The sequence below is a fragment of the Colobus angolensis genome, unplaced genomic scaffold (genome assembly GCF_000951035.1).
Source record: "Colobus angolensis palliatus isolate OR3802 unplaced genomic scaffold, Cang.pa_1.0 Scaffold194, whole genome shotgun sequence".
NCBI lineage: Eukaryota > Metazoa > Chordata > Mammalia > Primates > Cercopithecidae > Colobus > Colobus angolensis.
The window spans coordinates 4,705,510-4,717,645 of record NW_012115088.1 but is presented as its reverse complement, the minus strand read 5'-3'; the positions used below and the strand labels follow the sequence as shown (position 1 = coordinate 4,717,645).

The following is a 12,136-nucleotide window of genomic DNA, read 5'->3' as shown; positions in this document are numbered from 1 at the left end:
AGGGGCCGAGCGGGCGGCAGGGCGCGCGGAGAGATAAGGCTGAGTGCACGTCGCCCGCGCCCTCGAAGGCGCGAGTCCGGCTCCTTCCTCCGCTCTTGGAGCCCCGCCGCGCCCTGGCGAAGGCTACAGGGTCAGGTTCCGCGCACCCAGAAGCCCAGAAGCCCGGTTGCGGGCGCTCTGAAGATACGGGACCCCGGCCTCCCTCCCCCGCCAGCTTTAGGGACTCTGGCGGCGTCTCTTAGCCGGGTGGACGTTCCTCCTTTCCCGCTCTCCTCCAAGCCGCTGGCAAGCCGGGGGTGAGGCTGCACCTCAGTCTTCAGCCCCCAAGGCCGCGCCCGGGGCAGGTCGCTCCCCATTCAGCTAAGAGGAAGCAGCGGCCGCGGAGGGGGGGAGGCGAGGAACCTGGCCCGGCTCACCCGACAAGACCGCGTTTCCCCCACCCTCGGCGCTTCCTTCTGTGAATGTGAATGGAACTAAGCGCTCCTTTTCTCTCCCTCAATGGCCGGCGAGGGGAATTCAAATGCGGTCTTTGGGCTCTCGGTATGGGTCTGGACGTTGGTTTTCAGAGCCTGCGCGTCCAAGGTCGCGAGCCTTCCCCGAAGGAAGTGACAGCTGCGGCGGCGCAGGAGGCCCATCCTCGGTCGTTTAAAGCCACTTAAGGAATAAAAGCGCCCGAAAGAGCAAAACGACCACCCGAAACCTCGGAAGCGTCGGGGGTGCGGGCCCAACGCCCCCACGTGTCACTGCCGGGAACTCGCGAGGCGCCGCTTCCCAGCGCTCGGGGCGCGCCCGCCTCATCCCCAGGTGTCGGGAACAGACGCCCACCAGGTGCACCAGCGGGTCACACGCCGCCTTCGGGCGCGCTGTGCTCTTCCGAACTGGGAGCCGAGATTAAGGGGCTCGACCCCGGGACGCCAGTCAGGCCTTCTGAGCTCCGGTTCAGGGTGTGTGTGCGCGCGGGGGACCTTATATGGGGGCCCTGGGTAGCACGCGTGTCAGGCTTTTTGCTCCCCGACTCCGCACGCCTGGAGCGGCAATAGTGTCTGCCCTAGAAGGCCAGCGGAGAGTGTTCTCCACTAGGGTCCCAGGGAGGGTTTGGAGAACTGATGAGTTAAGTGCGCGACCCCAGGGGACAGAGGGCGAGTCGAGAGTCGGCCAATGGCAGTAGTGGGCGGGGAGAAGACGACGCGGGGATCTGCGTGGGCCGGGTCACTTCCCTACCGTCGCCCTCTTGATGCCCCGCGGCCCCACCCGCCCTCTTAATCCTGGCTCAGCCCTCAGGGCCCGCCCGAAGTCTACCGAGCCCGAGTGGCCCCGCTGCGCCCTGGAGGCGCCTGCTCTACGGTGACGCTCTCGGAGGTGGTGTCGGAGGTAGGCGCGGGGCAGGGCGTGCCCAGGGCCCTGGGCGGTGGTCTTCCAGGGCCGCTGGGGAGGGCCACAGCACTCGCTGGCGCAGTTCGTTTTGGATGGTCGTTCTGTCCTCTCGGGGGCTTTGAATACCAAGTTGCAGATCCCTGAAGTCGGAGGAGGCCAGGAGAGGGGCGTCTTTGGAGGATCGGGAGGAGACGGGCCGCTGCCTGTGTCGTGGCTGACCTCTTCTCCTGACCCCGTGTTCTTTAATTTCTGAGTCGTGACCCTGCTTGGTTTTCTTATTGGGCTCATTGATCTCAAGACCCGCCGGCCCTAAAGGGGCTTCATTCTTCGGCCTCGGTGAACTTGCTGCCTGTCTATTAAAACGCCATCCTTTCCCGGCGGCGCGGGGGCGGGACGACTGGCAGTCGCCGAGGCTCTTCGCTTCCACCTGGCCAGGGATAGACCTCGCGGCTCCCGAGGGACGACCCCAGGCCCCAGTAGTCCTGGTAGAATGACTGGAGTTTCCGAGGGACCCGGGGAATGTGGCAGACGCTGCCCACAAGGGAAAAAGGGGTTCAGGCGGTGCATCCTAGGGCAGCCAAAAGTGACGCGCCCCTCCCCTGCGGGCAGTCAGGACCGCGAGGACCCGCGGGGTCAGACCGCTGGGCCGGAGCAAGTCGCGGTGTCACTAGATCTGCCTGGGGGCTCTGGGAGCGCGTCTCCATCTGCGCGGTGCGACCCAGGGTCCTCGGCTCTTCCCTCCCAGCTGAGGGCCCAGGAGCGCCTGGAGCTGTCGCTTGCTCCAGTACCCTCCGACCGCCTGCGCTCGGCTCCCGGCCCAGCCCGGGGTTTGGGAGGGCCCCGCGGCTCCCTCGGACCCTACCAAAGAGTTTCGTAGGACCGAGGAGAAGGAAGGAGAGGGAACTTCAACGGGTTTTGCGGGAACCGGGTTGGGGGCCGAAAGCGGAGAGCGAGTGTGGGAAAGCGGCCGGGCTTGGGGAAGGGGTACTTGGAGAGGGAAGGCGAAGGCAACACTAACCCGGAATTTAGAGTCGGACGAGATCCCGGCAGATTTCCGTTTGGGGCTTTTTTGTGTTTGGTTCTATTGCTGTTTTTCGTTTTGTCTTAATTGTGGGAGAGGGCAGGCGGGATCGTACTGGGGGCGTTTATTCTGTTCCCTTGGATCTGGGGCTGGCTCGGGTGGAGGAGGCTGGCGGGGAGGCGCGGGTCGGACCCTGGGCAACTCCGGCGCGATGTCCTCAGCGGCGCCCGCTTTTCCGCAGAGCCGCCGAGCGTGCGGGCCCGGGATGGCTCTCCCCGGGCCAGGTGAGGCCGCGACTCAAGACAAGGTGTGCTACCCGCCGGAGAGCAGCCCGCAGAACCTGGCCGCGTACTACACGCCTTTCCCGGCCTATGGACACTACAGAAATAGCCTGGCCACCATGGAGGAAGACTTCCAACCTTTCCGGCAGCTGGATGCCGCCGCGTCTGCTGTCCCCGCCATGCCCCCCTTCGCCTTCCGGATGGCTCCTCCCTTGCTGAGCCCGGGTCTGGGCCTACAGAGGGAGTCTCTCTACGATCTACCTTGGTACAGCAAGCTGCCACCGTGGTACCCAATTCCCCACGTCCCCAGGGAAGTGCCGCCCTTCCTGAGCAGCAGCCACGAGTACACGGGTGCCAGCAGTGAAGATCCGGGCCACCAAATCGTTGGTGGCGACAACGAGAGTGGCCCGTGTTGTGGACCTGACACTTTAATTCCACCGCCCCCTGTGGATGCTTCTCTGTTACCTGAGGGGCTTAGGACCTCCCAGTTATTACCTTGCTCACCCAGCAAGCAGTCAGAGAATGGTCCCAAACCCTCCAACCAAGAAGGGAAGTCCCCTGCTCGGTTCCAGTTCACGGAGCAGGACCTGCACTTCGTTCTGTACGGGGTCACTCCCAGCCTGGATCACCCAGCCAGCCTGCACCATGCGATTTCAGGCCTCCTGGTCCCCACAGACAGCTCTGGTAAAGGGAATTCACACCATTTGGGAGTCGAATTGGATGGGAATGCAGGCAGGATGGGGAAGAGGCGCTTCCAGGTGGAGCTGAGGCTGTAGAGGGCGGAAAGGGGGAAGTATCTCCATGAGAGCCAGGGCTGTCTGGGCTCACTTCTGAGGCCCTGCTTGCTTAACTGCATGACCAAGGTTGATTTTAGTGAGAGCTAAGGACCAAGAGAGAAATGGTTCCTGCAGTGAACTCCCAGGTAGGTTCAGATTCTATGCTGACATGCAATGACAGGCTTCAGCAGTTCACACCTAGGAGTCCCAGCTCAGCTAGCTACCCTGACCTTGACTTCCAACCTTTGGACTTCCAACCAGTCTTCCTTGACTAATCAAGCATTACCTATGATCCTCAGATTCTCTGAATTTGCCTAATGGGGTTAATTACATAACCTTCCATGAGGCTGTTCTGAGTCTCAAATGAGAAATTGTATATGGAATTGTATACAGCGAAATCGTATATGAACAGACCATGTAAAATGAGCAGGGAAAAATAGAAACAACAAATAAACATCAAACTGGAATGATGGTTACTTCTAGGGAGTTAAGGAGGGAAACACTTCGTAAAAGCACTTTATAATACATTTTTAATGAAAAATTGTTTTGTTTTAACCTGCCTTTTGCTAGGGTCTGATTCCCTTCCTCAAACTCTGGATAAAGACTCCCTTCAACTTCCAGAAGGTAGGCAGGACTCCTTGCATGGATTTCTTTCCCTGAACTAATGCAGAGTCAACCCTCCTCATTCTCTTTTCCTGCCTCTGCTTTCCCCTAGGTCTATGCCTTATGCAGACTGTGTTTGGTGAAGTCCCACATTTTGGTGTGTTCTGCAGTAGTTTTATTGCCAAAGGAGTTAGGTTTGGGCCCTTTCAAGGTAAAGTGGTCCACGCCAGTGAAGTGAAGACCTATGGAGACAATTCTGTGATGTGGGAGGTAAATCTGTTTCTGGTGGGTCTGCTGCTGAAAATGGTGCGGGAGACTAGTGGGGGGAAATCTTGGCCTTTGCCCTTCTGGGAGAGTCCTGGTCAGAGAGAGAGGGCATCCAGGGCAGATACTTGTGGTTTGTGTTGCCTGTAAAAGGAAGGAATGGCCAGTGTTCTCTCCATGAGGATAGCACCTCTGCATGAATTCTGTGTTTTGTGGGTGTCTTAATGTCATTTTAGTCTGGAAGATTAACTATGGAATATACATTTAAAGAATCAATGTGTTGTATTATATATATAGACAAAATCAAATGCTTTAGATATAGAGTGATGAAAGTATGCTAAAGAGAATAAAAACAAGTTTTAAAATTCAATATTATTCACCTATAAAATTAGTCAAGGATTAAAAAAAAGCAACAACCAGATACTCTTCAAGATCTAGTGATGATATATTAGGGATATGCTAGTGGATTGCATTTTATTACCTGCAGGAGAAAACCATTTGTCAGAATGTATCAGGTGCCTTAAAATGTTCAAAGTCCCTTGACCCTGAATTTCTGCTTCTAGGAATATACTACAGGAAAATAATCTGAAATCGAGGCTATGTGGAATATGTTAATCCCAGCGTTGTTTATAATAACAAAATGTTGGAGACAGTGAAATTACCAGCAGCAGAGAAAGAAATAATTTTTCGTGTCTTTTTTTTCTTCTTCTTCTTGAGATGGAGTCTTTGTCTATTACCCAGGCTGGAACGTAGTGGCGTGATCTCAGCTCACTGCAACCTCTACCTCCTGGATTCAAGCAATTCTCCTGCCTCAGCCTCCCGAGTAGCTGGGATTACAGGTCTGCACCACCATGCCCAGCTAATTTTTGTACTTTTAGTAGAGACGGCGTTTCACCATGTTGGCCAGGCTGGGCTCAAACTCCTGACCTCATGATCCGCCTGCTTTGGCCTCCCAAAGTGCTGGGATTACAGGCATGAGCCACCAAACTTGGCCTTGAAAGAAATAATTTATAGCTCCATTAATATGCGTGAAAACTAAGTGGGAGTAAAATATAAAACTATTCAGTTGTGTTTAAATGGTAGAATTAAATACGACGTTTTTGTTTCACTTACCTCTGTTTATGAAATTAACATGCTCACTATAGGAATTTGGGAATCAAGAAAGTGATAAAAGTAAGAATCTTTTAGAATATGTTACATTAAGCAGGCTCAGTGGCTTACACCTATAATTCCAGCACTTTAGGAGGCCAAGGTGGGAGGATCACTTGAACCCAGGAGTTTGAGGCCAGCCTGGGAAACAGTGAGGCCCTGTCCCTACAAAAAATTTTTTAAAAATTTGCCAGGCGTGATGGTGCATGCTTTCAGTTCCAGCTACTCAGGGGGCTAAGGTGGGAGATCATTTGAGCCCAGGAATTCGAGGCTACTGTGAGCTGTGATTGAGCCACTGCACTCCAGTCTGGGCGACAGAGTAAGACTCTGTCTCTAAAAACAACAACAACCAAAAAACCCAATATGTGACATTACCTAGAGAGATGTCCTTAAACTAACAAATCTACGTTGGCATAAGTAGATTTATAAACCACTTGTAATTACATAGAAATCGGAATGATAGAAGTTTATTTGGTGGACTCAAGTGTGATGTTTAGGTTATAAGTATTAAAAAATTATTTTGTAGATTAGATCAAAAAAAAGTACAATACAAACTTCATGTCTTATTTCATTTAGATCTTTGAAGATGGTCATTTAAGCCACTTTATAGATGGAAAAGGAGGTACGGGGAATTGGATGTCCTATGTCAACTGTGCCCGCTTCCCCAAGGAGCAGAACCTAGTTGCTGTGCAGTGTCAAGGGCATATATTTTATGAGAGCTGCAAAGAGATCCATCAGAACCAAGAGCTCCTGGTGTGGTATGGAGACTGCTATGAGAAATTTCTGGACATTCCTGTGAGCCTTCAGGTCACAGAGCCCGGGAAGCAGCCATCTGGGCCCTCTGAAGGTGAGTGCACACCCTTACCTCGCCCAGTGAGGGCATTCCAGTAGAAGGACTGGGCTCTTTTCCACAAACCCTCCATGCACAGCTCCTGCCTCCCAAAGGCTAATGCAGAGGACTAACCCAGAGTGTCTCTAACCGGGAGGGCATTACCCATGTGAAGGAAAGCATCCTCAGCTTCCCAAAGCTGCGGAAGCTACTCCTATTTATAAACATACTTGTTCTTCTTCCCGACCTTCCACCCCAAGAATAAAAGAAAATGTACTAAATGGATGTAACTTCTACCATAGGTGAGCCAGTTTCTGATTCATCTCTGCCCAGGCTAATGTAGCTGAAGTCAATTCACCAGAGCAGTGTTTTTCAAATGGTGGGTTGCAGAGTTGCATGTCTTAGTGGGGTGGGAAATCAATTTAGCGGTCGAGACCCACATTTAAAAAACAAAAAAAAGAGTAAGTGTAGAGTAGAATAGAAAATATTGATGGGAATCACTTAAGAGTAAGGATTGTTTTGTGAAATTTCTGTTTCACATGGGCATATTGTGTGTATGCTGGGTGTCGAGTATAAAATCCATTGCCTACAATGGGTCTCAGGCAAGTTTGAGAAATATTGAGCTGGACTCTCACTCTCAAACCTTAATGTGGGAATGAATACCTGGGGATCTTCATGATGCCGGTTTTCATTCAGGGTAGCAGCCCAGGATTTGGTATTTTTATCAACTTCCAGGGTGTGCTGCTGGTCCTGGTCCCTGGACCACATTCCAGCAGCAAGGGGCTAGGGAACCACCAGCCCACTCCAGGGGTGAGACTTTGGAATTTGCTCTCCAAGTGATTTCTAGATACACTGAAGTTTAGGAACTACTAATCTAGTAGGTGGGACAAGATAAATGCATATTGCTGTAAATAAGAGAGAAGGCAGGCTGGATATGGTGGCTCACGCCTGTAATCTCAGCACTTTTGGAGGCTGAAGTGGGGGAATCACTTGAGGTCAGGACTTCAAGACCAGCCTGGTCAACATGGTAAAACCTGATCTCAGGCTGGCACAGTGGCTCACGCCTGTAAACCCAGCACTTTGGGAGGCTGAGGCGGGCGGATCACCAGGTCAGGAGATCCAAGACCATCCTGGCTAACACGGTGAACGTCCCTATTAAAAATACAAAAAATTAACCAGGTGTGGTGGCATGCACCTGTAGTTCCAGTTACTCGGGAGGCTGAGGCAGGAGAATCACTTGAACCTGGAAGGCAGAGGTTGCAGTGTGCCAAGATCGCACCAGTGTACTCCAGCCTGGGCAACAGAGCAAGACTCTATCTCAAACAAAAAACAAAAAACCTCTTCTTTACTAAAAATACAAAAATTAGCCAGGCATGGTGGCAGGCACCTGTAGTTCCAGCTACTGGGGAGGCTGAGCCAGGAGAATCATTTGAACCCAGGAGACAGAGGTTGTGGTGAGCCAAGATCATGCCACTGCACTCCAGTCTGGGCAACAGAGCAAGACTCCATCTCAAAAAAAAAAAGAGAGAGAGAAGGCAAATTATTATGATATAATAAATGTGTAAGGAACAGATTTTTTTAAAAAAATGGGCCAGGCGTAGTGGCGCATGTCTGTAATCCCAGCACTTTAGGAGGCCGAGGCGGGTGAATTACCTGAGGTTGAGAGTTCAAGACCAGTCTGGCCAACATGGCGAAACCCTGTCTCTACTAAAAATACAAAAATTAGCCAGGCATGGTGGTGGGTGCCTGTAATCCCAGTTACTGAGGGAGGCTGAGGCAGGAGAATTGCTTGAACCTGGGAGGCGGAGGTTGCAGTGAGCTGAGATCATGCCATTGCACTCCAGCCTAGGCAACAAGAGCGAAACTCCATCTCAAAAAAAGAAAAAAAAAGAGCAAATTGCATCTGCATGCCTGTTTTCCTGCTAGACTAAGATGCTTCAGGGCAGGAAATAACCCTAAACACCTTAGTATCTCCTGCTTCTGGATCCCAGTGCATACTGAGTGAGAGGAAGACACTAGAACTAAGTTGGAAAAAACTGATTAGGGATGAGATGAAATAAGGCATGTGTAAGGCAGAGGGAGAGAGGGAAGGCAATCAGACTCAGGGAATAGTGAAGCAGAAGGCAAGGAAATGTCCACCAGAAATCAGGGGATAAATAATGAGCAGTCATTATTTAAGGATAAATAATGGTCCCAACGATGAGGAGCTGTCAGAATTGTTTTGGTGAACTATCTTCCTACTCCCCCAGGTATCTTATCTCCATGCTGGGTTCTCCCCGCCACTGAACCATCATAAGCCCTCATTCTGTTGCTTGTTCTGATCACCTCTGATATCTGCATACAGGTTGAGTATCCTTTTTCTGAAATGCTGGGGACCAGAAGTGTTTTGGTGGGTGGCGTGGGTATGGGAATGCAGGTAAAGATAGGAATGGAGGCAAAAATGGTTGGGATTCTCTATGATCTATGGAGCTCTAAGTTGTCTCGTACTTAGCACCAAACCAAGACCTGTTGGTTACTTCCTGAAATGTACCAACTCCTTTTGAAATAAAAGTCAACAGGCTGGGCATGGTGGCTCACGCCGGTAACCCCAACACTTTGGGAGGCTAAGGTGGGTGGGTCACCTGAGGTCAGGAGTTCACGACCAGTCTGGCCAACATGGTGAAACCTCATCTCTACTAAAAATACAAAAAATTAGCTGGGTGTGGTGGCGCATGCCTGTAATCCCAGCTACTCGGGAGGCTGAAACAGGAGAATCACTTGAACCTAGGAGGCAGAGGTTGCAGTGAGCTGAGATAGCACCACTGCACTCCAGCCTGGCGACAAAGTGAGACCCCATCTCAAAAAGAAAGAAAGAAAAGTGAGCAATGGATTTGAAAAAAGTACCTGCTTAATAACTGACAAGATGGTTATCATTATCCTTTGGAGAAATCATTATTACTTTTTGAGACAGGGTCTCACTGTGTCACCCAGGCTGGACAGAGCGAGACTCCGTCTCAAAATAAATAAATAAATAAAGTAAAATATTGTGTATAATTGCCTTCAGGTGGGCCAGGCGCGGTGGTTCATGCCTGTAATCCCAGCGCTTTGCGGGGCCGAGGCAGGCAGATCACCTGAGGTCAGGAGTTTGAGACCAGCATGACCAACATTGTGAAACCCCGTCTCTACTAAAAATACAAAAAAATAAGCTGAGTGTGCTGGCGGATGCCTGTAATCTCAGCTACTCAGGAGCCGGTGGGTGGAGGTTGCAGACAAAGCAAGACTCCATCTCAAAACAAAAACAAAAACAATTACCTTCAGGCTATGTGTATAAAGTATGTATAAAACAAAACATAAATAGACTTTATATTTAGACTTTTGTTCCATCCCCAAGATACCTCATTAAGTATATGAAATATTCCAAAGTTCGAAAAAATCCTGAAATCCAAAATACTTCTGGTCCCAAGCGTTTCAGAAAAAGGATGCTCAACCTGTATGCTATTAACTGGAATAGTATGCAGATATCAGAGGCAATCAGAGCAAGCAACAGAATGAGGGCTTATGATGGTTAAGTGTGGGGGAAACCCAGCATGTAGAGAAGATACTTGTGTTGCAGTTCTGAACCAACTGATACCTGATGCTTACAGCATTGTTTTGAGGACATATATTTTGGACAATGGAGGGAATCTTGTGAATGACTTAATTTGTTGGGAATAATTATAAATGAATGCTAATTTGTTAATCTATTAATATGAATGGTTTGGATGTGATAAAAAGGAAAGAAAAATTAAAATTCCATTGCATTCTCAAATGAGTTTTTTTCCCCAAAGGCTTTTTGGCCAGGATTGGTGGTAGGTGGGAGCCTTCCCCTTTAAGGTCTTGAGTGGTGAGGGAAGGGCCTAGACTGTATGTGGGCGGGTTATTTGAATATGCAAGCATTGCCCTCTCCTGAGGGAGAGGGAATTTCTGTGTGTGTTTTGCGGTGTGGAGGTGTGAAGAGATAGGGGGAGGGAGGATAGGGAACAAGATAAAATTTGAAAGGATAGGGAACAAGATGAAATTAGGTTTCATTTCTGCTTAAGTGGTTGTTCTTAAGCAAACTCAGTACTGAAACTATTCTAAATTTTGGTGTGCTTTATTGTTTATGTTTGTAAAATTGCTGACCCTCTCTTCCCTTCCCACCGCAGGAAGCAGGAAGGCCAGGTACTTCTGACCAATAAAAATTCTACCTCTGTGCCAAAAAAGTGTCCTGGCACGGGGATTCTGAGAGTATTAGCACCTCAATGAAAGTGATAGACAGAGCAGGGCAATGGATCAGCTTGGGGTTGGCAGTTGCCTTCCTGGTTATTTACTTAATGGTTTATTTCCTTAGCCACCTGTTAAATGTGCCTGGGATGTAGTTGTGAACTAACAAAGTCCCTGATGGACAGCTTCCCTGCTGTCCTGATGCTGAGAAGATTTCTATCTGCAGACTTGCATAGACTCACTCTTGGCTGCTCTTCCTCCCGGGGGTCAAACAATGAGGTCTCAGTGGTGCATTCATAGTCAAAGCCACTTTATCCTCTGGAATCCAGAGTATCCTCTGCAGGGATGCTTTTGTAGGTGGCCCCTGTTCTCTCGCCTTCCCCCAACACATAGACACCCCTGGACGTGGGACCTGCTTTGCTAGAGTCTAGCTACACCCTCTCTAACTTCTCTCCTCCTCCCTCCTCCATTGATAAAAACAGATTTACTTCTCTCAGTCTTACTTGCCATTCAGTGATAGTATCACTCACATTGGTAAGACTCAGTAAGTATTAGAATTAAATTAGTCATCACAGTAACCCTGTGTATTAGGGAAGTCAGGATGCTTTCACTCTTACTCTATACATAAAGATTCTAGCTGTGGAATCTGCCACAAGTTTTGAGTAATGAAGTATAAACTAAGAAGGTCCCTCGAATTTCGTAGAATGGAACAGCACTGTGAAGCCTGGGAAATCAGCTGCGGTTGTCCTGGTGACTGCCTGAGCTTGTAACTCAGGCTGATCTTAAAGGCACAAAGAGAAATAGGTTGGCCTCAGTGTATTAACCTTGTAACAAATGGTAGGCAGGAATGTGTTCAAGAGCTGCAGGGTTGCACTGCTCTTAAATGGGGTTAGTGGAAGGGTCTCTTCAATGGTACATTTCAAGGAACAAAAGGGAAAGAGAGCCTATAGGTTAAGATATTTAAGAGACATAGCAACCATATACAACATGTAGACTTTGTTTGAATCCTAATTTGAATGGACTGACCAGAAAGTAATTAAACAAATATATATGTGTGTATATAAGTACATATATGTTTCTATAAAAGAATAAGAGTTAATTGTTTAGGTATGACAGTGTGACAATGACATGTTTACGACTTTCTTTTTTTTTTTTTGAGACAAGGTGTTGCTCTGTTGCCCAGGCTGTAGTGTAGTGGCTCAATCACTGCTCATTGCAGCCTCAACTACCTTCCCCAGGCTCAAGCAATCCTCCTGCCTCAGCCTCCTGGCAACTGGGACTAAAGGCGTGTGTTATCATGCCCAGATAATTTTTATTATTTTTTTGTAGAGATGGGATCCTACTATGTTGCCCAGGCTGGTCTCAAACTCCTGAGCTCAAGCAATCTGCTCACTTCAGCTTCCCAAAGTGTTGGGATTACAGGCGTGAGCCACTACACCTGGCACAATTATGCTTTTTTTTTTTCTTTTTTGAGATGGAGTTTTGCTCTTGTTACCCAGGCTGGAGTGCAGTGGTACAGTCTTGGCTCACTGCAACCTACGCCTCCCAGGTTCAAGTGATTCTCCTGCCTCAGCCTCCCAACTAGCTGGGATTACAGGCATGCACCACCATGCCTGGC

General features: G+C 49.5%; 1 protein-coding gene across 2 annotated transcripts in view; it reads left to right on the top strand.

Annotated features, from left to right (window-relative positions):
* Positions 1-851: 851 nt before the first annotated feature.
* The window catches only part of PRDM14 (PR domain containing 14), a 31,293-nt gene continuing 20,008 nt past the window's right edge, over positions 852-12,136 (top strand). Inside the window, exons 1-5 of one of the 2 annotated variants that reach the window (XM_011940927.1) lie at positions 852-944; positions 2,637-3,360; positions 4,023-4,076; positions 4,168-4,325; positions 6,045-6,315. In XM_011940927.1, the coding sequence (XP_011796317.1) occupies positions 2,661-3,360; positions 4,023-4,076; positions 4,168-4,325; positions 6,045-6,315 (1,183 nt within the window). In that variant the 5' untranslated portion in view covers positions 852-944; positions 2,637-2,660. Of the gene's footprint in view, positions 945-1,213; positions 1,372-2,636; positions 3,361-4,022; positions 4,077-4,167; positions 4,326-6,044; positions 6,316-12,136 lie in introns of those variants that run through there. The other variant, XM_011940926.1, reaches the window with a different exon arrangement.